This window comes from Nerophis ophidion, linkage group LG24 (genome assembly GCF_033978795.1).
Source record: "Nerophis ophidion isolate RoL-2023_Sa linkage group LG24, RoL_Noph_v1.0, whole genome shotgun sequence".
Lineage (NCBI taxonomy): Eukaryota > Metazoa > Chordata > Actinopteri > Syngnathiformes > Syngnathidae > Nerophis > Nerophis ophidion.
This window is the reverse complement of record NC_084634.1, coordinates 3749049-3775399: the sequence shown is the minus strand read 5'-3', so window position 1 is coordinate 3775399 and position 26351 is coordinate 3749049. Positions and strand designations below refer to the sequence as shown.

The 26351-nt window shown below is 31.1% G+C and overlaps 1 protein-coding gene across 2 annotated transcripts; it reads left to right on the top strand.

The window, feature by feature from the left end:
• The first annotated feature begins 177 nt into the window (after positions 1-177).
• On the top strand, positions 178-12010 carry LOC133542250 (N-acetyltransferase 8-like). Of its 2 annotated transcripts, XM_061886188.1 has the most exons (3): positions 186-928; positions 3653-3772; positions 9887-12010. In XM_061886188.1, the coding sequence occupies exon 3, from the start codon at positions 9904-9906 to the stop codon at positions 10576-10578; it is 675 nt and encodes a 224-aa protein (XP_061742172.1). In that variant the 5' UTR covers positions 186-928; positions 3653-3772; positions 9887-9903; the 3' UTR covers positions 10579-12010. The 2 variants fall into 2 exon arrangements, with proteins under 2 accessions (XP_061742173.1, XP_061742172.1); XM_061886189.1 differs by lacking the exon at positions 3653-3772 and having other exon boundaries at positions 178-928.
• The last annotated feature ends 14341 nt before the right edge of the window (positions 12011-26351 follow it).

Here is a 26351-nt window from a genome sequence, read left to right as displayed (position 1 = left end):
TTTTCATTAGATCGCAATATTCGCCAGTCCTGACGTGTGCGCCAAGTTTGGTGACTTTTGAAGCATTTTAAGGGGGTCAAATTACAACGCAAAGAGGCAATAATTGTATTTTTTGCGAAAATTTTATTTTGAAGGGGTTTTTGCCAACTTCCTGTAGATTTTTGCTGAAAGAAGTGAGTGTATGAAAATTGGTTCTAAGTCAGACCTACATAGGAGTTTTTGTTTCATGTCGCTATGACATTCCTAACAGAAGTTACATGCAGTTTTGTCTGTATTTTTTTCTCCTAGGGGGCGCTAGAGCGCAATTTTCATTTTGGGGGATTGGTTGCTTAATATGTTGGGAAGGTTTGCTAAGTTTGGTGAGTTTTGAAGGATGTTAAGGGGGTCAAATTACAGCGCGTAGGTGCGGAATAATAATAAAACACAGCAGTTTCAATAGGGAGTCCTTTGCCAAAATTGAGGCAGCTCACTGGTAAGTGCTGCTATTTGAGCTATTTTTAGAACAGGCCAGCGGGCGACTCCTCTGGTCCGACCGCATTGGTGACCCCTGATCTACAACATGCTGTATTTTCTGTCAACACTCTCGCACGGTTACCTTGGTGACGAAACCACAGCTTTTCCAAGATGCCTTCAGGGTCGTCCGTTCATGAGCTTTTTCCCGTAACTTCACACCTTTCTGTAAAAAAAAAAACACCGCAATATGTTGCTGAAATGACTCTCAATGTTGTACTTTGGCCTTAATTAATCTTGGGGGTTAATATTCGGCTCATGTAATGTTTGTTCAAGTCAAGACGACCTTAGTTGCTTTTTCCCCCTGGTGTTGTAGACCCTGAACGCAGCACATTCCCAAGAACAGGAAAACGCAACGAGTTCATTTCAAACTTTGCTCCCTTTTTTTCTGGTTCTTTGAGCGCAAATACAAGATTAGGTATGTCAATATATCGCCTACTGTGTGTGTTTTTTTTTTTTTAAAGCATTCACACGAATCGTGTTCATTGGTCGCCGTGACGACGTGTGGAAATGACGCGGAATTTTTTTTTTTGCAAACGAATCGTCATAATTGTCTGCGATGAGGTGGCGACTTGTCCAGGGTGTACCCCGCCTTCCGCCCGATTGTAGCTAAGATAGGCGCCAGCGCCCCCCGCGACCCCAAAAGGGAATAAGCGGTAGGAAATGGATGGATGGATCGTCATAATTGTGTCTTACATTATCTTTTAAAGGCCTACTAAAATGAGATATTTCGCCATATTTTTGCTGAAAGGATTTAGTAGAGAACATCGAGGATAAAGTTCCCAACTTTTGGTGGCTAATAAAGAAGCCTTGCCTGTACCGGAAGTAGCAGACGATGTGCGCGTGACATCACGGGTTGTGGAGCTCCTCACATCTGAACATTGTCTACAATCATGGCCACCAGCAGCCAGGGTGATTCGGACCGAGAAAGCGACGATTTCCCTATTAATTTGAGCGAGGATGAAAGGTTTGTGGATGAGGAAAGTGAGTGTCTCTGAGGGAAGCCACGTTTCTCGACGAGCCGAGGCGAAGGCAGACGTTTTTTTATTATTTTCCCCTCCTCCACGCTGGAAGCATCCCAAGTTCGGGGGAGGCCAGAAAGTCTGCAGATGCCTCTTTGACAGGTGCACAAGGAACGACGCAAGCTCTCCGCTCATGTCTAGGGTAAGAGCCGACTTATTACCACCATTTTCTCACCGAAAAACTGACGGTCGACATGTGGTAGGGAACCTTGTTCATTTGACCGCTTTGTTCCATAGTTCCGTGAGTTGTTTTTTTTCGCTTGGCCTCAGTCTGCACCCCCCTCTCCAGGGCCCAGGCTAAGACCGATTTTTTTATTTTATTTTAATCTTCTATTCCCCCCCACCCCCCACCCCCCCACCCCCGTTTACCTGTATCTCATCTTTTTTGTAAGGGGCGCTGGAAGCCGGCAGACCCGTCAGCGATCCTGTTCTGTCTCCCTGTAATGTTTGTTTGATTTTGAATGGGATTGTGCTGAAAATTGTAATTTTTCCTGACGGAATAAATAAAGTACTATCTAATCTAATCTAATCTAAAGCTTCACCTTCGGGAATGTAAACAAGGAAACACCGGCTGTGTTTGTGTTGCTGAAGGCGGCCGCAATACACCGCTTCCCACCTACATCTTTCTTCTTTGACGTCTCCATTATTCATTGAACAAATTGCGAAAGATTCAGCAACACCGATGTCCAGAATACTGTGGAATTATGCGATTAAAGTAGACGAATTATAGCTGGGATCGGGCTAGAACAAAATGTCCGCTACAATCCGTGACGTCACGCGCACGGATATTTATATATATATATCTGTGTGTGTTTTATTATGTGTTATTTTATTTTTTTTAGTCATGAAAAAGGGAGGTTTTTGGGTTGGTGGACTAATTTTAAGTGTATCTTGTGTTTTTTATGTTGATTTAATAATAATAAAAAACAATTTAATTCTTCTGCGGCACGGTGGTTGGGGACCACTGATTTAACGTGTTTTAATCATTACATGTTGAGGGGAAACTACTGCTAAAACTCCCCAAACACACAAAAGTGGGGAAGACAAAATAGTTTATTCAATTAAAAAACGATTCATAAAAAAATTCTGGAAGTGAAAAAAAACAACACATTTTCAATTAGCAATTAAAAATAAAACGGTATTCTGCAAATAAAACAAATTGCCGGTAAAAAAAACCCTAATCTCCTCATTTTAAATGTCAACATACACGCACGGTCACCATGGTGACGAAAAAACAACGTCGCTTTTCCATGACGCCTTCAAGGTCATCCGTCCATTAGCGGTTTCCGGTATGTTCACGCCGTAAAAAACGATTCACAAGTGTAAAAAAAACAAATAAAAACAACACTTTTTTCTGAGAGTGAAAAAACAATTTTCAATTCGCAAGTAAAAACGAAATGTATTCTGCAAATAAAACGGTTTGCCAATATAAAAACTAATTTCCTCATTTTAAATGTCTCACGTTGCTTTTCTAAGATGCCTTCAAGGTCGTCCGTTCATTAGCGGTTTCTGGTATGTTCACGCCGTAAAAAACGATTCACAAGTGTAAAAAAATATATAAAAAAACACTTTTTTCTGCGAGTGAAAAAACAATTTTCAATTCGCAAGTAAAAGTAAAACTTATTCTTTAAATAAAACGATTTGCCAGTATAAAAACTAATTTCCTCATTTTAAATGTCTCACGTTGCTTTTCTAAGATGCCTTCAAGGTCGTCCGTTCATTAGCGGATTCCGGTATGTTCACGCCGTAAAAATCGATTCACAAGTGTAAAAAAACCAAACAAAAAACGTTTTTTCTGCGAGTGAAAAAACAATTTGCAATTTGCAAGTAAAAACGACACGTATTCTGCAAATAAAACGATTTGCCAATATAAAAACTAATTTCCTCATTTTAAATGTCTCACGTCGCTCTCTAAGATGCCTTCAAGGTCGTCCGTTCTTTAGCGGATTCCAGTATGTTCACGCCGTTCTCTAAAAAAAACCCAAAACGCAATATATTGCTAAAATTACTCTCAATTTTACCTTGACCTTAATTAATTTTGGGGGATAATATTCGGCTAATTTAATGTTTGTTCAAGTCAAGACGACATTAAGTGCTTTTTTCCCCTCATGCTGTTGTAGACCCTGAACTCACCACATTCCCAAGAACAGGAAGACGCGATGAGTTCAATTTCTTTGGCTTCGAACTTTGCTCCCTTTTTCCCCGGTTCTTTCCGCGCCTGAGCGCAAGTACACGACAAGGTATGTCAATATCTCGCCTTATATTTGTTTTTTTAAAGCATTTACACGCGTGGAGTTTGGTCGTGTCGTGTTTTGGTCGCTGTGACGTCATAGCATCTCTGCTAGCTGCTAGCTAATTCGCGGAATTTATTTGCAAACGTGACTTGCACATTTCTACACGAATGTGTTGTTATTGTTTTTATAAATGAATGGACGGACTTTATTGTAAAACGGTGTGCTTGCTGTGCAAAAACTCAAAGTCCACAAAAAGAAGGTCAAAACATGAAAACAAAGAGTGGATGCGATACACACGCCCCCCGCTAGGTGGCAGCACTGCAACCTCAAGCCGGAAACCTGACCGATTATGTTAGGATTTTCAATTCGCAAGTAAAAATAAAACTTGTTCTGCAAGTATAAAAACACTTTTCCTTATTTAGAAATAAAATATTTTCAAGGAAAAACATTTTTTATGCGAGTAAAAAAAAACGATATGCAAGTATAAAACACATTTCTTTAATTAAAAAATATATATATTTGCAAGTAAAAAGTAATTCACAATTACAAAAACAATTTCCTTCAAGTAAAATGATTCCAGGTACTGTATATATATATATATATATAAGTATAAAAAAACATATTTAATTTCAAAAAACCATATGAAAGCAACAAAACTTTTTTCTGCAAGTAATAAACTATTCACAAGCATAAAAACAATTTCCTTTAAATAAAAAAAACTATTCCAGGTTTCAAAAAAATAATAATTCTGTAAGTAAAAAAACTATCTGCAAGTATAAAAACAATTCTCTTTAATAAAAAAAAATACACAAAAGTATATAAACAATTTTCTGCAAGTAAAAAACTTTTTGCAAGTATAAAAACAAGTAAAACGATTCACAAGTAAAAATATTTTCTGCAAGTAAAATATTTTTTTTCTGTGTACAAAAGCGATTCACAAGTAAATCAAAAAACGTTTTTCTGCAAGTAAAAAGTATAAAAAATATGTCTTCAAATAAAAAAAATATTTCTAAATAAAACATTTTTTCTACAAAGTAAAAAAAACGATTAAAAAATATTTGTAAGTTAAAAAAAACGCTTTCTGAAAGTAAAAAACTATTTACAAGTATAAAAACTATTTCCTTCAAATAAAACGATTCCAGGTAAAAATATATATATATTTTCTGTAAGTAAAAAAAGATTGTATTTAATTAAAAAAAAGGGTAGAAAAGTATTTAAAAAAATGTTATTCAATTAAAAATATATATATATTTGTAAGTAAAAAGTAATTAAAAAGTATAGAAACAATTTCCTTCAAATAAAACAATTCCAGGTAAATATATATTTTTGTAAGTAATAAAAATTATTCGCAAGTATTAAAAAAAAAATCTTTAATTAAAAAAAAAACTATATAAAAGTAACAAAACTTTTTTCTGCAAGTAATAAACTATTCACAAGTAAAAAACAATTTCCTTGAAATGAAAAAACCATTCCACGTTTGAAAAAAAAATAATTCTGTAAGTAAAACAACTATCTGCAAATATAAAAACAATTATTTTTAATTAACAAAAATGATACAAAAGTATAAAAACAATTTTCTGCAAGTAAAAAACGATTTGCAAGGATAAAAACAAGTAAAACAACGATTCGCTAGCAAAAATATTTTCTGCAAGTAAAAGAAGTTTTTTCTGTGTACAAAAGCCATTCACAGGTAAATAAAAAAACGTTTTTCTGCAAGTAAAAAGTATAAAAAATATGTCTTCAAATAAAAAAATATTTGTAAATAAAACATTTTTTTCTACAAAGTAAAAAAAAACGATTAAAAAAGAATTGTAAGTAAAAAAAAAAAACGTTTTCTGAAAATAAAAAACTATTTACAAGTATACAAACTATTTCCTTCAAATAAAACGATTACAGGTAAAAATATATATATTTTATGTAAGTAAAAAAAGATTGTATTTAATTAAAAAAAGGGTAGAAAAGTATTTAAAAAAATGTTATTCAATTAAAAAAATATAAATATATTTGTATATAAAAAGTAATTAAAAAGTATAGAAACAATTTCCTTCAAATAAAACAATTCCAGGTAAATATATATTTTTGTAAGTAATAAAAATTATTCGCAAGTATTAAAAAAAAAAATCTTTAATTAAAAAAAAAACTATATAAAAGTAACAAAACTTTTGTCTGCACGTAATAAACTATTCACAAGTATAAAACAATTTCCTTGAAATAAAAAAACGATTCCACGTTTGAAAAAAAAATTATTCTGTAAGTAAAAAAACTATCTGCAAGTATAAAAACAATTCTCTTTAATTAACAAAAATGATACAAAAGTATAAAAACAATTGTGTGCAAGTAAAAAAACAATTTGCAAGTATAAAAACAAGTAAAACAACGATTCGCAAGCAAAAATATTTTATGCAAGTAAAATAAGTTTTTTCTGTGTACAAAAGCAATTCACAAGTAAATTAAAAAAAAAGTTTTTCTGCAAGTAAAAAGTATAAAAAATATGTCTTCAAATAAAAAAAATATTTCTAAATAAAACATTTTTTTCTACAAAGTAAAAAAAACGATTAAAAAATATTTGGAAGTTAAAAAAAACGTTTTCTGAAAGTAAAAAACTATTTACAAGTATAAAAACTATTTCCTTCAAATAAAATGATTCCAGGTAAAAATATATATATTTTCTGTAAGTAAAAAAAAGATTGTATTTAATTAAAAAAAAGAGTAGAAAAGTATTTAAAAAAAAATTATTCAATTAAAAATATATATATATTTGTAAGTAAAAAGCAATTAACAAGTATAGAAACAATTTCCTTCAAATAAAACGATTCCAGGTAAATATATATATATTTATATATATATATATATTTTTTTTGTAAATAAAAAAAATATTCGCAAGTATAAAAAAATATCTTTAATTAAAAAAAAAAACAACTATACACAAGTAACAAAACTTTTGTCTGCAAGTAATAAACTATTCACAAGTATAAAACAATTCCCTTGAAATAAAAGAACGATTCCAGGTTTGAAAAAAAAATTCTGTAAGTAAAAAAACTATCTGCAAGTATAAAAACAATTCTCTTTTAATAAAAAAAAAAACGATACAAAAGTATATAAACAACTTTCTGCAAGTAAAAAACTATTTGCAAGTATAAAAACAAGTAAAACAACGATTCGCAAGTAAAAGTATTTTCTGCAAGTAAAAAAAAGTTTTTTCTCCGTGAAAAAACGATTCGCAAGTAAATTAACGTTTTTTTTGCAAGTAAAAAAACTATTATAAAGTGCAAGTATAAAAAAAGTCTTCAAATAAAAAACTATTTGCAAATAAAAAAAAATATTTTCTACAAAGTAAAAAAAAACGATTTGCAAGTATAAAAAATGTTTTCTTCAATTAAAAAGGAAAGATTTGCAAGCTAAAAAAAAACGTTTTCTGTAAGTAAAAAACAATTTCCATCAAATAAAATGATTCCAAATAAATATGTATATATATATTTTTTTTAAGTAAAAAAAATGATTCGCAAGTATAGAAAAATAATGTTTAATTAAAAAAAACTATATAAAAGTATCAAAACTTTTTTCTGCAAGTCACAAATTATTCACAAGTATAAAAACTATTTCTTTGGAATAAAAAAAAGATTCCAGGTTTAAAAATAAATAAATCTGTAGGTAAACAAAGCAAGTATAAAAACAATTCTCTTTAGTTAAAAAAAATATGTATAAAAGTATAAAAAAAAATTCTGCAAGTAAAAAACAATTCGCAAGAATTAAAACAAATTTGCAAGTAAAACGATTCGCAAGTAAAAATATTTCCTGCAAGTAAAAAAAGTTTTTTCTGTATACAAAAACGATTCGCATTTACGATTCGCATTTACGATTCGTAAATAAAGAACGTTTTTCTGCAGGTAAAAAACTATTCACGAGTATAAAATAAAAAAAATATTTTTTACAAAGTAAAAAAAAAAAAAAAAACGATTTGCAAGTATACAAAAACTTTCTTCCAAAAAAAAAGATTTGCAAAAAAAAAAAAACGTTTTCTGATAGTAAAAAACTATTTACAAGTATAAAATCAATTTCCTTCAAATAAAACGATTCCAGGTAAAATATATATATTTTATGTGAGTAAATAAACGATTCTTAAGTATAAAAACAATTCTCTTTAATTAAAAATACGATGCAATAGAATATAAATAACATTTTCAATTAAAAAATTTGAAAGTAACAAAACGTTTTTTTCCCCTGCAAGTAATAAACAATTCACAAGTATAAAAATAATTTCCTTGAAATAAAAAAAAACGATTCCAGGTTTAAAAAATAAATAAATCTGTGAGTAAAAAACAATTGTCTTTAATTAAAAAAACTAAACAATACAAAAAAAATTATTTCCGAGTAAAAACAACTTTTTTTATGCTAGTAAAAAAGTTTCTATGAACACAAAAATGTTTTCTTTGTCCAAAAAAGCGATTTACCACTTTAAAAACTATTTTCTTCAATTTAAAAAAAAAAAAAGATTAGCTAGTAAAATAAACTTTTTTCTGCAAGTACAAAACTATCCTCAGGTATGAAAATTATTTTCTTTAAATACTTAACTATTTACAAATAATAATAATAATGTTTTTGTTTTTCAATTAAAAACGATTTGCTAGTAAAAAGTGATCCACAAGTATAAAAAATATTTTCTTTCAATTAAAAATGATTTGCAAATAATAAAAAAATACAAAACATTTTAATTAATTGGTGAGAATTCTAAAAATAACTTGTCCGATTTTCTTTAAATACAAAACTATTTACAAATAATAATACAAAATATGCAAAAAAAAAAAAGATTTGCAAAAATAATTTTTTTTATTTTTTCAATTAAAAAACGAATTGCAAGTTTAAATTTTTTTTTTCTGCAAGTGAAAAAGTGATTCACAAATAAAAAAAATATTTTCTTTCAATTCAAAACTATTTGCAAATAATAAAAAAATATAGACATTTTGATTAACTTGCGAAAAGGTCTAAAAATAACTTCCGATTTTCTCTAAATACAAAACTATTTACAAATAATAATACAAAATATGCCCAAAAAAAACATTTGCAAAAATACATTTATTTATTTTTTTCAATTAAAAAAACATTTGCATGTAAAAAACAAACAATTTTCTGTAAGTAAAAAAGTGATTCACAAGTAAAAAAAATATTTTCTTTCAATTCAAAACTATTTGCAAATAATAAAAAAAATATAGACATTTTGATTCATTTGCAAAAAGGTCTAAAAATAACTTTTCCGATTTTTTTTAAATACAAAACTATTTACAAATAATAATACAAAATATGCCCAAAAAAACATTTGCAAAAATACATTTTTTTTTTTTTTTCAATTAAAAAACATTTCGCAAGTAAAAAAATCTATTTTCTGCAAGTAAAAAGTGATTCACAAGTATAAAAAATATTCTTGCAAATAATTAAAAAATATAGACATTTTGATTAATTTGCGAGAAGGTCTAAAAATAACTTGTCACGTCGTCATTGGGGGGTATTGTGTGTAGAATTTTGAGGACAAAAATTAATTGATTCCATTCAGAAAGACAGCTGTACTGTCAGAGTTATAGTTTGTGACGAACCCCGAGATGCAGAGATGGAGGCAGAAAACATGATTTAATAAAAAATACTAGAACAAAAACAAACCAACGGGGTACAACAAAAAGCGCGCACAAGGCGGATAACCAACTAAGAGAGCTAGCATGGGAGCTAGAAAACAAAGGGAGCTTAGCATGGAAGCTAGCAAAAACAAAAAGGGGCTTAGCGAAAACAGAAGTCGTACTTGTAATATGAAAACAAACTTGGAAGCAGGGAACAAAAGGCAGTAAGCTACAAACCGCAATCAAATATAGCTTACCACCACGCTGCATTGACAAGACATGATACCACACGACAGGTAGCAACGACAAGAGCGACAATAATGACATGACAATAATCCAGCACTGACTGGAAGACCAAGCAGGTCCACATAGGAATTGGGCTGATTGACACCAGGTGTGGCCAGGTGACAGGAACTAAAAATAGGAAAAATTAAACCACAAACAAACGGTCAGTGGCGAGCCTGACATGTACCATAAGAAACTGTGTAAGAAGTACTTTGCGTCTCATATTCAGACTTCCCGTGCTGAGCCATGGCCGGCGTCCAGATCCGGAAGTACCGCCAGGACGACGCGGAGACGGTGAAGGATCTCTTCTCGCTGGGCATGAGCGAACACGTGCCCTCGTCCTTCGTGCACCTCCTCAAGCAGCCGCTCACCCAGATGGTGCTCATGTGCACCTTCTGCGCCCTGCTGACCAGCTCCAAGTCCTTCCTGCTGCCCGTCCTCGCCGTCACGCTGCTGATGGCCGCCGCCCGCCAGCTGGTGGCCTACAAGTTCAAGAGCTACATCGAGACGTCCTTCGGGCTGGACCTGAACGCCGTCGGCGAGACCTACATGGCGGGCAAGGACTCCTGCTTCTGGGTGGCGGAGAGCGAGGGGCGGGTGGTGGGCATGGTGGCCTGTCTGCCTCACCACAGCGCCCCCGACTGCCTGGAGCTGAAGCGCATGTCCGTGCGGCGCAGTCACCGCGGCAGGGGCGTGGCCAAGGCGCTGTGTCGGACGGTGGCGGACTTTACCCGCCAGCGAGGCTACGCCGGCGTCCTCCTCTACACCTCCGTGGTCCAGACGGACGCCCAGAAGCTCTACGAGCACATGGGCTACCACAAGGTGCGAGAGTTCCTCCTTCCTGACGTCGCCCTCAAGCTCATGAACTTCTCGCTCTTGGAGTACCGGCTGGATCTGCAGGCAGACAAGAAAGGGAACTGAGGGAAAAGACTTCCACAGAACTGTTCCGCCACTCAGATGTCGTCGTTTTGTTTCAATTTGTAGCAATTTTAAAAGAATGTCCAGTTTAGCTCAGGGGTGTCCCAACCCGCCAGCCTCTTCAAAACATCGATTATTTTCAAGTTAATCTTAACTAGTTTCTGAACGCTTCACATTTGCTGCCCTCTAGTGGACAATCATCAACAAACAGCACAGCATTTAATTTTATGACATAATCCAAACAACCTTCCTTAGTCATGGTGCAAAAAAAAACACTTAATGGTAAACACACATGGTCACACATAACATAAACATTGTGGATGTGGGTATTATGACAAACAACCTTCCCTAGTCATGGTGTAAAAAAAAAACACTTAAAGGTCAACACACATAATCACACATACCATAAGATAAACACTGTGAGTGTGGGTATTATGAAAAACAACCTTCCCTAGTCATGGTGCAAAAAAACCTACATAAAGGTCAACACACATAACACAACCTAAACATTGTGGATATTATGAAAAACGTCCAAACACCGTACAACTTTTCTAAATCACACCCATTTAAATCTATTTGGAAAAAATACAAAATAATCTTAAAACTCAATTTATATGACACAATCCAAACAACCTTCCCTAGTCATGGTGCAAAAAAAAAAAAACACTTAAAGGTCAACACACATACCATAACATAAACACTGTGAGTGTGGGTATTATGAAAAACAACCTTCCCTAGTCATGGTGCAAAAAAAAACGACATAAAGGTCAACACACATAACACAACCTAAACATTGTGGATATTATGAAAAACGTCCAAACGCCATACAACTTTTCTAAATTACACCCATTTATATCTATTTGGAAAAAATACAAAATAATCTTAAAACACAATTTATATGACATAATCCAAACAACCTTCCTTAGTCATGGTGCAAAAAAAAAAACACTTAAAGGTCAACACACATGGTCACACATAACATAACATAAATATTGTGGATGTGGGTATTATGAAAAACAACCTTCCCTAGTCATGGTGCAAAAAAAAAAAAACGACATAAAGGTCAGCACACGTGGTCACACATAACACAACCTGAACATTGTGGGTATTATGAAAAACGTCGAAACACCATAAAACTTTTCTAAGTCACACCCATTTCAATCCATTAGAGTGCATGATGGGGAAAATGCAAAACACTCTTAAAGCACAACTTATTTGAAACAATCCAAACAACCTTCCCTAGTCATGGTGCAAAAAAACTTACATGACGTTCAACACACATGGTCATACATAACACAACCTAAACACTGTGGGTATAATGAAAATATCTAAATTACACCCATTTAAATCTGTTTTTGGAAAAATGCAAATCAATCTAAAACACAACTTTTATGACACAATCCAAACAACCTTCCCTAATCATGGTGCAAAATAACCTACATAAAGGTCAACACACATGGTCACACATAACACAACCTGAACTTTGTGGGCATTATGAAAAACGTCCAAACACCATAAAGATTTTTGTAAATTACACCCATTTAAATCTATTTGGGAAAAATACAAAATAATCTTAAAACACAATTTATATGAAACAATCCAAACAACCTTCCCTAATCATGGTGCAAAAAAAAAAAAACTACATAAAGGTCAGCACACGTAACACAACCTAAATATTGTGGGTATTATGAAAAACATCCAAACACCATAAAACTTTTCTAAATTGCATCCGTTTCAATCCGCTAGAGTGAATGATGGGAAAAATGCAAAATACTCTTAAAACACAATTTATATGACACAATTCAAACAACCTTCCCTAGTCATTGTGCAAAAAAAAAAAAAACTACATAAAGTTAAACACACATGGTCACACACACAACACAACCTAAACATTGTTGATATTATGAAAAACTTTGCAACACCATAAAAAAATAAACCAATATAAATCCGTTTGAGTGCATGAAAGGGAAAAATGCAAAATACTCTTAAAACACAAGTTATATGACCCAATCCAAACAACCATCCCTAGTCATGGCGAGAAAAAACATACATAAAGGTCAACACACATGGTCACACATAACATAACCTAAACATTGAGGGTTGTATGAAAAATGTCCAAATACCATAAAACTTTTTTAAATTTCACCGATTTAAATATGTTTTGGGAAAAATGCTAAATTATCTTAAAACACAACTTATATGACACAATCCAAACAACCTTCCCTTGTCATGGTGCAGAAAAACCTACATAAAGTTCAACACACATGGTCACACATAACACAGCCTAAACATTGTGGGTATTATGAAAAACGTCCAAACACCATAAAACTTTTCTAAATTTCACCCATTTAAACCTATTTGGGGGAAAATACAAATAATCTTAAAACACACTTTATATGAAACAATCCAAACAACCTTCCCTAGTCATGGTGCAAAAAAAAAAAAAACTACATAAAGTTAAACACACATGGTCACACACAACACAACCTAAACATTGTGGAAATTATGAAAAACTTCCAAACACCATTAAAAAACAAAAAATCAAAATTAAACAAATATAAATTTGTTAGAGTGCATGAAAGGGAAAAATGCAAAATACTCTTAAAACACAACTTATATGACACAATCCAAACCACCTTCCCTAGTCATGGTGCAGAAAAACCTACATAAAGGCCAACACACATGGTCACACATAACATAACCTAAACATTGTGGGTTGTATGAAAAATGTCCAAACACCATACAACTTTTCAAAATTTCACCGATTTAAATATGTTTTGGGAAAAATGCAAAATTATCTTAAAACACAACTTATATGACACAATCCAAACAACCTTCCCTTGTCATGCTGCAAAAAAAAAACCTACATAAAGGTCAACACACATGGTCACACATAACACAACCTAAACATTGTGAATATTATGAAAAACGTCCAAACACCATAAAACTTTTCTAAATTTCACCCATTTAGATCTATTTGGGGAAAAATACAAAATAATCTTAAAACACATTTTATATGACACAATCCAAACAACCTTCCCTAATCATGGTGCAAAAAACAAAACTACATAAAGGTCAACACACATGGTCACACATAACATAACCTAACCATTGTGGATATTATGAAAAACGTCCAAACACCTTAAAAATATTTCACAATTACACCTGTTTAAATCCGTTAGAGTGCATGATGGGAAAAATGCCTAAATTTCTTAAAACACAATCCAAACAACCTTCCCTAGTCACGGTGTTAAAAAAAACTATTTACAGGTTAACACACATGGTCACACATAACACAACCTAAATATTGTGGATGTAATGAAACATGTCCAAACACTATACAAAAACAAAATCACACCCATTTAAATCCATTAGAGTGCATGATGGGAAAAAAGCAAAGATCTTAGCTACGTTTAGCTAATTTTAGCTACTTGATGTTTGTAATTGATTACAAAACATTAAGGAGGTCGTCGCCGAAGTAAACAATATACTCACATACTCTTAATATCCATCCATCCATCCGTTTTCTACCGCTTGTCCCGTTAATCATACATTAATCATTGACAATAATTGGCGGGAGTGACTTGCATTTTTTTAATTGGCCTCTTAGGCTGAGCTTTATGAAGTGTGCCTGGCAATAAATAAACAATGTTTAATTAATTAGATATAACATGGAAAATAGTTTGAAAAATTTCATTAAAAAAACAAAACAAAACAAAAAAAACGTGGTGTTTTAATTGTTTATGTGGAAGCATTTTTGTTTTTGTCCCATCCCGCTCTGCTCAGGCATCACCTCGGACACCTCAGCAGGTCCACCGCGTTCAGACCTGGATGGCCGGATGGATGCGGGCGGTGGAAGCCGAACAACGAGCACGATTCTCGGATAAAAACAGGTAGGCTTCCGCTGCTTTTTTTTGTTCTCGCGGAAGGAGCGTTGAGTTCCATAAAATGTCTTTAAGAGCCGTTTCGACGCCGGCGGGGGTCTAACATGCTGGGGCTAATCAGCTAGCTTAGGGAGTGTCCCTTTGACAGCTGCGGTAAATCACTTCTAATAATGACACATTTTTGGCAACATATCCGCTCTTTCCTCACGTTTTCTCGGCCACAATTCGACAAAAAAGACGCTGAAAACATGTGCTCACACTAAAGGTTTATTTGAATGTGAATTAATTGTGTGAATGCTCCAAAGCATCACTGCTGTCAAAGTCGAGGCCCGCGGGCCAAAAGTGGCCCGCCGTGTAATTATTAGGGTCCGCAGGACCCTATTGAAACTGCTGTTTTATTATTATTCCGCACCTACGCGCTGTAATTTGACCCCCTTAACATGCTTCAAAACTCACCAAATTTGACACACGTGTCGGTATAGCAAACTTTCCCAACATAATAAGCAACCCACCCCCCAAAATGAAAATTGCGCTCTAGCGCCCCCTAGGATATATCATAATTTAACTCATAATCATTAAGTTATTTAAAAAAAATCATAATTATGAAATAAAAAATCATTGTTCGGATTTTTAAAATCTCATAATTATGACTTTTTTATCTCACAATTTAGTTTTTATCTCATAATTTCGACTTTCTTGTCTCATAATTTTGACTTTTTATCCCATAATTAGGGTCCGCAAACCTTCCCAACATATTAAGCAACCCATCCCCCAAAATGAAAATTGCGCTCTAGCGCCCCCTAGGAAAAAAATACAGACAAAACTGCATGTAACTTCTGTTAGGAATGTCATAGCGACATGAAACAAAAACTCCTATGTAGGTCTGACTTAGACCCAATTTTCATACACTCACTTCTTTCAGCAAAAATCTACAGGAAGTTGGCAAAAACCCCTTCAAAATAAAATTTTCGCAATAAATGCAATTTTTGCCTCTTTGCGCTGTAATTTGACCCCTTTAAAATGCTTCAAAAGTCACCAAACTTGACACAATTTTTTTATCTCATAATTTTAACTTTCTTGTCTCGCAATTTTGACTTTTTATTTAATAATTTCGACTATTTATTTCATAGTTGTGACTTTTTATCTTACAATTTCGTTTTTTTTATCTCATAATTTCAACTTTTTATCTCATCATTATCATTTTTCACTCATAACCATTCAATTATTTAAAAAAAATCGTGATTATGAGATAAAAATTGATGATTAAAAAAAAATCACAATTATGTTTTTAAATCTCAGAATTATGACTTTTTAATCTCATAATTTTGACTTTTTACCTCATCATTTTTCACTCACAATCATTCAATTACTATTTAAAAAACTCATAATTGTGAGATAAAAAATCACGATTAAAAATCGTAAATATGGTGTTTTTAAAAATTATAATTGTGACTTCTATCTCATAATTTCGATTTTTGATCTCAATTTTATCTCATAATTTAACTCATAATCATTAAATTATTAAAAAAAAAATAATAATTATGAAATAAAAAATCATTGTTCGGATTTTTAAAATCTCATAATTATGACTTTTTTTATCTCACAATTTAGTTTTTATCTCATAATTTCGACTTTCTTGTCTCATAAGTTTGACTTTTTATCCCATAATTAGGGTCCGCAAACCTTCCCAACATATTAAGCAACCCATCCCCCAAAATGAAAATTGCGCTCTAGCGCCCCCTAGGAAAAAAAATACAGACAAAACTGCATGTAACTTCTGTTAGGAATGTCATAGCGACATGAAACAAAAACTCCTATGTAGGTCTGACTTAGACCCAATTTTCATACACTCACTTCTTTCAGCAAAAATCTACAGGAAGTTGGCAAAAACCCCTTCAAAATAAAATTTTCGCCTCTTTGCGCTGTAATTTGACCCCTTTTCAAATGCTTCAAAAGTCACCAAACTTGACACAATTTTTTTATCTCATAATTTTGACTTTCTTGTCTCGCAATTTTTTACTTTTTATTTCATAACTTCGATTATTTATTTCATAGTTGTGACTTTTTATCTTACAATTTTGTTTTTTTTATCTCATAATTTCAACTTTTTATCTCATCATTATCATTTTTCACTCATAACCATTCAATTATTTAAAAAAAATCGTGATTATGAGATAAAAATTGATGATTAAAAAAAAATCACAATTATGTTTTTAAATCTCAGAATTATGACTTTTTATCTCATAATTTTGACTTTTTATCTCATCATTTTTCACTCACAATCATTCAATTACTATTTATAAAACTCATAATTGTGAGATAAAAAATCACGATTAAAAATCGTAAATATGGTGTTTTTAAAAATTATAATTGTGACTTCTATCTCATAATTTCGATTTTTGATCTCAATTTTATCTCATAATTTAACTCATAATTATTAAATTATTAAAAAAAAATCATAATTATGAAATAAAAAATCATTGTTCGGATTTTTAAAATCTCATAATTATGACTTTTTTATCTCACAATTTAGTTTTTATCTCATAATTTCGACTTTCTTGTCTCATAATTTTGACTTTTTATCCCATAATTAGGGTCCGCAAACTTTCCCAACATATTAAGCAACCAATCCCCCAAAATGAAAATTGCGCTCTAGCGCCCCCTAGGAAAAAAAATACAGACAAAACTGCATGTAACTTCTGTTAGGAATGTCATAGCGACATGAAACAAAAACTCCTATGTAGGTCTGACTTAGACCCAATTTTCATACACTCACTTCTTTCAGCGAAAATCTACAGGAAGTTGGCAAAAACCCCTTCAAAATAAAATTTTCGCCAAAAAATGCAATTTTTGCCTCTTTGCACTGTAATTTGACCCCTTTAAAATGCTACAAAAGTCACCAAACTTGACACAATTTTTTTATCTCATAATTTTGACTTTCTTGTCTCGCAATTTTTTACTTTTTATTTCATAACTTCGACTATTTATTTCCTAGTTGTGACTTTTTATCTTACAATTTGGTTTTTTTTATCTCATAATTTCAACTTTTTATCTCATCATTATCATTTTTCACTCATAACCATTCAATTATTAAAAAAAAATCGTGATTATGAGATAAAAATTGATGATTAAAAAAAAAAATCACAATTATGTTTTTAAATCTCAGAATTATGACTTTTTATCTCATAATTTTGACTTTTTACCTCATCATTTTTCACTCACAATCATTCAATTACTATTTATAAAACTCATAATTGTGAGATAAAAAATCACGATTAAAAATCGTAAATATGGTGTTTTTAAAAATTATAATTGTGACTTCTATCTCATAATTTCGATTTTTGATCTCAATTTTATCTCATAATTTAACTCATAATCATTAAATTATTTAAAAAAAAATCATGATTATGAAATAAAAAATCATTGTTCGGATTTTTAAAATCTCATAATTATGACTTTTTTATCTGACAATTTAGTTTTTATCTCATAATTTCGACTTTCTTGTCTCATAATTTTGACTTTTTATCCCATAATTAGGGTCCGCAAACCTTCCCAACATATTAAGCAACCCATCCCCCAAAATGAAAATTGCGCTCTAGCGCCCCCTAGGAAAAAAATTACAGACAAAACTGCATGTAACTTCTGTTAGGAATGTCATAGCGACATGAAACAAAAACTCCTATGTAGGTCTGACTTAGACCCAATTTTCATACACTCACTTCTTTCAGCAAAAATCTACAGGAAGTTGGCAAAAACCCCTTCAAAATAAAATTTTCGCCAAAAAATGCAATTTTCGCCTCTTTGCGCTGTAATTTGACCCCTTTAAAATGCTTCAAAAGTCACCAAACTTGACACAATTTTTTTATCTCATAATTTTGACTTTCTTGTCTCGCAATTTTTAACTTTTTATTTCATAACTTCGACTATTTATTTCATAGTTGTGACTTTTTATCTTACAATTTCGTTTTTTTTATCTCATAATTTCAACTTTTTATCTCATCGTTATCATTTTTCACTCATAACCATTCAATTATTTAAAAAAATCGTGATTATGAGATAAAAATTGATGATTAAAAAAAAAATCACAATTATGTTTTTAAATCTCAGAATTATGACTTTTTATCTCATAATTTTTCACTCACAATCATTCAATTACTATTTAAAAAACTCATAATTGTGAGATAAAAAATCACGATTAAAAATCGTAAATATGGTGTTATTAAAAATTATAAATGTAACTTCTATCTCATAATTTCGATTTTTGATCTCAATTTTATCTCATAATTTAACTCATAATCATTAAATTATTTAAAAAAAAATCATAATTATGAAATAAAAAATCATTGTTCGGATTTTTAAAATCTCATAATTATGACTTTTTTATCTCACAATTTAGTTTTTATCTCATAATTTCAACTTTCTTGTCTCATAATTTTGACTTTTTATCCCATAATTAGGGTCCGCAAACCTTCCCAACATATTAAGCAACCCATCCCCCAAAATGAAAATTGCGCTCTAGCGCCCCCTAGGAAAAAAATTACAGACAAAACTGCATGTAACTTCTGTTAGGAATGTCATAGCGACATGAAACAAAAACTCCTATGTAGGTCTGACTTAGACCCAATTTTCATACACTCACTTCTTTCAGCGAAAATCTACAGGAAGTTGGCAAAAACCCCTTCAAAATAAAATTTTCGCCAAAAAATGCAATTTTCGCCTCTTTGCACTGTAATTTGACCCCTTTAAAATGCTTCAAAAGTCACCAAACTTGACACACACGTCGGTATAGCAAATTTTCCCAACATATTAAGCAACTAATCCCCCAAAATGTAAATTGCGCTCTAGCGCCCCCTAGGAAAAAAATTACAGACAAAACTGCATGTAACTTCTGTTGGGAATGTCATAGCGACATGAAACAAAAACTCCTATGTAGGTCTGACTTAGACCCAATTTTCATACACTCACTTCTTTCAGCAAAAATCTACAGGAAGTTGGCAAAAACCCCTTCAAAATAAAATCTTCGCCAAAAATGCAATTTTCGCCTCTTTGCGCTGTAATTTGACCCCTTTAAAATGCTTCAAAAGTCACCAAACTTGACACAATTTTTTTATCTCATAATTTTGACTTTCTTGTCTCGCAATTTTTTACTTTTTATTTCATAACTTCGACTATTTATTTCATAGTTGTGACTTTTTATCTTACAATTTCGTTTCTTTTTATCTCATAATTTCAACTTTTTATCTCATCATTATCATTTTTCACTCATAACCATTCAATTATTTAAAAAAAATCGTGATTATGAGATAAAAATTGATGATTAAAAAAAAATCACAATTATGTTTTTTAAATCTCAGAATTATGACTTTTTATCTCATAATTTTGACTTTTTACCTCATCATTTTTCACTCACAATCATTCAATTACTATTTAAAAAACTCATAATTGTGAGATAAAAAATCACGATTAAAAATCGTAAATATGGTGTTTTTAAAAATTATAATTATGACTTCTATCTCATAATTTCGATTTTTGATCTCAATTTTATCTCATAATTTAACTCATAATCATTAAATTATTAAAAAAAAAATCATAATTATGAAATAAAAAATCATTGTTCGGATTTTTAAAATCTCATAATTATTACTTTTTTATCTCACAATTTACAGTTTTTATCTCATAATTTCCACTTTCTTGTCTCATAATTTTGACTTTTTATCCCATAATTAGGGTCCGCAAACCTTCCCAACATATTAAGCAACCCATCCCCCAAAATGTAAATTGCGCTCTAGCGCCCCCTAGGAAAAAAATACAGACAAAACTGCATGTAACTTCTGTTAGGAATGTCATAGCGACATGAAACAAAAACTCCTATGTAGGTCTGACTTAGACCCAATTTTCATACACTCACTTCTTTCAGCAAAAATCTACAGGAAGTTGGCAAAAACCCCTTCAAAATAAAATTTTCGCCAAAAATGCAATTTTCGCCTCTTTGCGCTGTAATTTGACCCCTTTAAAATGCTTCAAAAGTCACCAAACTTGACACAATTTTTTTATCTCATAATTTTGACTTTCTTGTCTCGCAATTTTTTACTTTTTATTTCATAACTGCGACTATTTATTTCATAGTTGTGACTTTTTATCTTACAATTTCGTTTTTTTTATCTCATAATTTCAACTTTTTATCTCATCATTATCATTTTTCACTCATAACCATTCAATTATTTAAAAAAAATCGTGATTATGAGATAAAAATTGATGATTTAAAAAAAAAATCACAATTATGTTTTTAAATCTCAGAATTATGACTTTTTATCTCATAATTTTGACTTTTTACCTCATCATTTTTCACTCACAATCATTCAATTACTATTTAAAAAACTCATAATTGTGAGATAAAAAATCACGATTAAAAATCGTAAATATGGTGTTTTTAAAAATTATAATTGTGACTTCTATCTCATAATTTCGATTTTTGATCTCAATTTTATCTCATAATTTAATTCATAATCATTAAATTATTAAAAAAAAAATCATAATTATGAAATAAAAAATCATTGTTCGGATTTTTAAAATCTCATAATTATGACTTTTTTATCTCACAATTTAGTTTTTATCTCATAATTTCGACTTTCTTGTCTCATAATTTTGACTTTTTATCCCATAATTAGGGTCCGCAAACCTTCCCAACATATTAAGCAACCCATCCCCCAAAATGAAAATTGCGCTCTAGCGCCCCCTAGGAAAAAAATTACAGACAAAACTGCATGTAACTTCTGTTAGGAATGTCATAGCGACATGAAACAAAAACTCCTATGTAGGTCTGACTTAGACCCAATTTTCATACACTCACTTCTTTCAGCAAAAATCTACAGGAAGTTGGCAAAAACCCCTTCAAAATAAATTTTTTACAAAAAATGCAATTTTTCGCCTCTTTGCGCTGTAATTTGACCCCTTTAAAATGCTTCAAAAGTCACCAAACTTGACACAATTTTTTTACCTCATAATTTTGACTTTCTTGTCTCGCAATTTTTTACTTTTTATTTCATAACTTCGACTATTTATTTCATAGTTGTGACTTTTTATCTTACAATTTCGTTTTTTTTATCTCATAATTTCAACTTTTTATCTCATCGTTATCATTTTTCACTCATAACCATTCAATTATTAAAAAAAATCGTGATTATGAGATAAAAATTGATGATTAAAAAAAAATCACAATTATGTTTTTAAATCTCAGAATTATGACTTTTTATCTCATAATTTTGACTTTTTACCTCATTTTTCACTCACAATCATTCAATTACTATTTATAAAACTCATAATTGTGAGATAAAAAATCACGATTAAAAATCGTAAATATGGTGTTTTTAAAAATTATAATTATGACTTCTATCTCATAATTTTGATTTTTGATCTCAATTTTATCTCATAATTTCACTCATAATCATTAAATTATTTAAAAAAAAATCATAATTATGAAATAAAAAATCATTGTTCGGATTTTTAAAATCTCATAATTATGACTTTTTTATCTCACAATTTAGTTTTTATCTCATAATTTCGACTTTCTTGTCTCATAATTTTGACTTTTTATCCCATAATTAGGGTCCGCAAACCTTTCCCAACATATTAAGCAACCAATCCCCCAAAATGTAAATTGCGCTCTAGCGCCCCCCTAGGAAAAAAATTACAGACAAAACTGCATGTAACTTCTGTTAGGAATGTCATAGCGACATGAAACGAAAACTCCTATGTAGGTCTGACTTAGACCCAATTTTCATACACTCACTTCTTTCAGCAAAAATCTACAGGAAGTTGGCAAAAACCCCTTCAAAATAAAATCTTCGCCAAAAATGCAATTTTTGCCTCTTTACGCTGTAATTTGACCCCTTTAAAATGCTTCAAAACTCACCAAATTTGACACACACGTCGGTATAGCAAATTTTCCCAACATATTAAGCAACCAATCCCCCAAAATGTAAATTGCGCTCTAGCGCCCCCTAGGAAAAAAATTACAGACAAAACTGCATGTAACTTCTGTTGGGAATGTCATAGCGACATGAAACAAAAACTCCTATGTAGGTCTGACTTAGACCCAATTTTCATACACTCACTTCTTTCAGCAAAAATCTACAGGAAGTTGGCAAAAACCCCTTCAAAATAAAATTTTCGCCAAAAATGCAATTTTCGTCTCTTTGCGCTGTAATTTGACCCCTTTAAAATGCTTCAAAAGTCACCAAACTTGACACAATTTTTTTATCTCATAATTTTGACTTTCTTGTCTCGCAATTTTTAACTTTTTATTTCATAACTTCGACTATTTATTTCATAGTTGTGACTTTTTATCTTACAATTTCGTTTCTTTTTATCTCATAATTTCAACTTTTTATCTCATCATTATCATTTTTCACTCATAACCATTCAATTATTTAAAAAAAATCGTGATTATGAGATAAAAATTGATGATTAAAAAAAAATCACAATTATGTTTTTTAAATCTCAGAATTATGACTTTTTATCTCATAATTTTGACTTTTTACCTCATCATTTTTCACTCACAATCATTCAATTACTATTTAAAAAACTCATAATTGTGAGATAAAAAATCACGATTAAAAATCGTAAATATGGTGTTTTTAAAAATTATAATTATGACTTCTATCTCATAATTTCGATTTTTGATCTCAATTTTATCTCATAATTTAACTCATAATCATTAAATTATTAAAAAAAAAATCATAATTATGAAATAAAAAATCATTGTTCGGATTTTTAAAATCTCATAATTATGACTTTTTTATCTCACAATTTACAGTTTTTATCTCATAATTTCCACTTTCTTGTCTCATAATTTTGACTTTTTATCCCATAATTAGGGTCCGCAAACCTTCCCAACATATTAAGCAACCCATCCCCCAAAATGTAAATTGCGCTCTAGCGCCCCCTAGGAAAAAAATACAGACAAAACTGCATGTAACTTCTGTTAGGAATGTCATAGCGACATGAAACAAAAACTCCTATGTAGGTCTGACTTAGACCCAATTTTCATACACTCACTTCTTTCAGCAAAAATCTACAGGAAGTTGGCAAAAACCCCTTCAAAATAAAATTTTCGCCAAAAATGCAATTTTCGCCTCTTTGCGCTGTAATTTGACCCCTTTAAAATGCTTCAAAAGTCACCAAACTTGACACAATTTTTTTATCTCATAATTTTGACTTTCTTGTCTCGCAATTTTTTACTTTTTATTTCATAACTGCGACTATTTATTTCATAGTTGTGACTTTTTATCTTACAATTTCGTTTTTTTTATCTCATAATTTCAACTTTTTATCTCATCATTATCATTTTTCACTCATAACCATTCAATTATTTAAAAAAAATCGTGATTATGAGATAAAAATTGATGATTTAAAAAAAAAATCACAATTATGTTTTTAAATCTCAGAATTATGACTTTTTATCTCATAATTTTGACTTTTTACCTCATCATTTTTCACTCACAATCATTCAATTACTATTTAAAAAACTCATAATTGTGAGATAAAAAATCACGATTAAAAATCGTAAATATGGTGTTTTTAAAAATTATAATTGTGACTTCTATCTCATAATTTCGATTTTTGATCTCAATTTTATCTCATAATTTAACTCATAATCATTAAATTATTTTAAAAAAAATCATAATTATGAAATAAAAAATCATTGTTCGGATTTTTAAAATCTCATAATTATGACTTTTTTATCTCACAATTTAGTTTTTATCTCATAATTTCGACTTTCTTGTCTCATAATTTTGACTTTTTATCCCATAATTAGGGTCCGCAAACCTTCCCAACATATTAAGCAACCCATCCCTCCAAAATGGAAATTGCGCTCTAGCGCCCCCTAGGAAAAAAAATACAGACAAAACTGCATGTAACTTCTGTTAGGAATGTCATAGCGACATGAAACAAAAACTCCTATGTAGGTCTGACTTAGACCCAATTTTCATACACTCACTTCTTTCAGCAAAAATCTACAGGAAGTTGGCAAAAACCCCTTCAAAATAAAATTTGCGCAAAAAATGCCATTTTCGCCTCTTTGCGCTGTAATTTGACCCCTTTTAAATGCTTCAAAAGTCACCAAACTTGACACAATTTTTTTATCTCATAATTTTGACTTTCTTGTCTCGCAATTTTGACTTTTTATTTCATAACTTCGACTATTTATTTCATAGTTGTGACTTTTTATCTTACAATTTCGTTTTTTTTATCTAATAATTTCAACTTTTTATCTCATCATTATCATTTTTCACTCATAACCATTCAATTATTTAAAAAAAATCGTGATTATGAGATAAAAATTGATGATTAAAAAAAAATCACAATTATATTTTTAAATCTCAGAATTATGACTTTTTATCTCATAATTTTGACTTTTTACCTCATCATTTTTCACTCACAATCATTCAATTACTCTTTAAAAAACTCATAATTGTGAGATGAAAAATCACGATTAAAAATCGTAAATATGGTGTTTTTAAAAATTATGATTATGACTTCTATCTCATAATTTAGATTTTTGATCTCAATTTTATCTCATAATTTAACTCATAATCATTAAATTATTTAAAAAAAATCATAATTATGAAATAAAAAATCATTGTTCGGATTTTTAAAATCTCATAATTATGACTTTTTTATCTCACAATTTAGTTTTTATCTCATAATTTCGACTTTCTTGTCTCATAATTTTGACTTTTTATCCCATAATTAGAGTCCGCAAACCTTCCCAACATATTAAGCAACCAATCCCCCAAAATGAAAATTGCGCTCTAGCGCCCCCTAGGAAAAAAATTACAGACAAAACTGCATGTAACTTCTGTTAGGAATGTCATAGCGACATGAAACAAAAACTCCTATGTAGGTCTGACTTAGACCCAATTTTCATACACTCACTTCTTTCAGCAAAAATCTACAGGAAGTTGGCAAAAACCCCTACAAAATAAAATTTGCGCAAAAAATGCCATTTACGCCTCTTTGCGCTGTAATTTGACCCCTTTAAAATGCTTCAAAAGTCACCAAACTTGGCGCACACATCAGGACTGGCGAATATTGCGATCTAATGAAAAAAACAAACCCCAAAACTCAAAATTGCGCTCTAGCGCTATTTTTGAATAAAACCATGAAAAAACTGCTCCTAGGAAGAAAACACAGACAAAACTGCTTGTAACTTCCGGTAAGAATGTCAGAGAGACATGAAACAAAAACCTCTATGTAGGTCTCGCTTAGACCTACATTTCCTAGATTGACAACCCCCAACAAAAATCAACAGGAAGTTTGCAATCCCCCCTTCAAAACAAAAGTTTTGTAAAAACCGGTCACCTTTCTTCAAACATTATCTCCTCTGAGTGCGTTTGTTGTTTTTGGCTTCAAACTCGCACAGGAGAGAGATTGAACCCTTCTGATTAAAAGTATAGAACAGAGTTTTGATAAGTTCTCAGGTTTTGATTTTACGCGCCTTCAAAGAACCCCTGTGCAAAGTCTCCTAAACTTCTGTTAGGAATGTCATAGGGACATGAAACAAAAACTCCTATGTAGGTCTGACTTAGACCCAATTTTCATACAATCACTTCTTTTAGCAAAAATCTTCAGGAAGTTGGCAAAAACTCCTTCAAAATAAAATTTGCGCAAAAAATTCAATTTTTGCCTCTTTGCGCTGTAATTTGACCCCTTTTCAAATGCTTCAAAAGTCACCAAACTTGGCACACACATAAGGACTGGCGAACATTGCGAACCCAAAAACTAAAAATTGCGCTTTAGCGCTATTTTTGAATAAAACACTGAAAAAACTGCTCCTAGGAAGAGAAAACAGACAAAACTGCTTGTAACTTCCGGTAAGAATGTCGCAGA

Coding starts and splice junctions, on each gene's coding strand:
- LOC133542250 (XM_061886189.1), top strand. CDS start 9,904: ATGGCCGGCGTCCAGATCCGGAAGTACCGCCAGGACGACGCGGAGACG.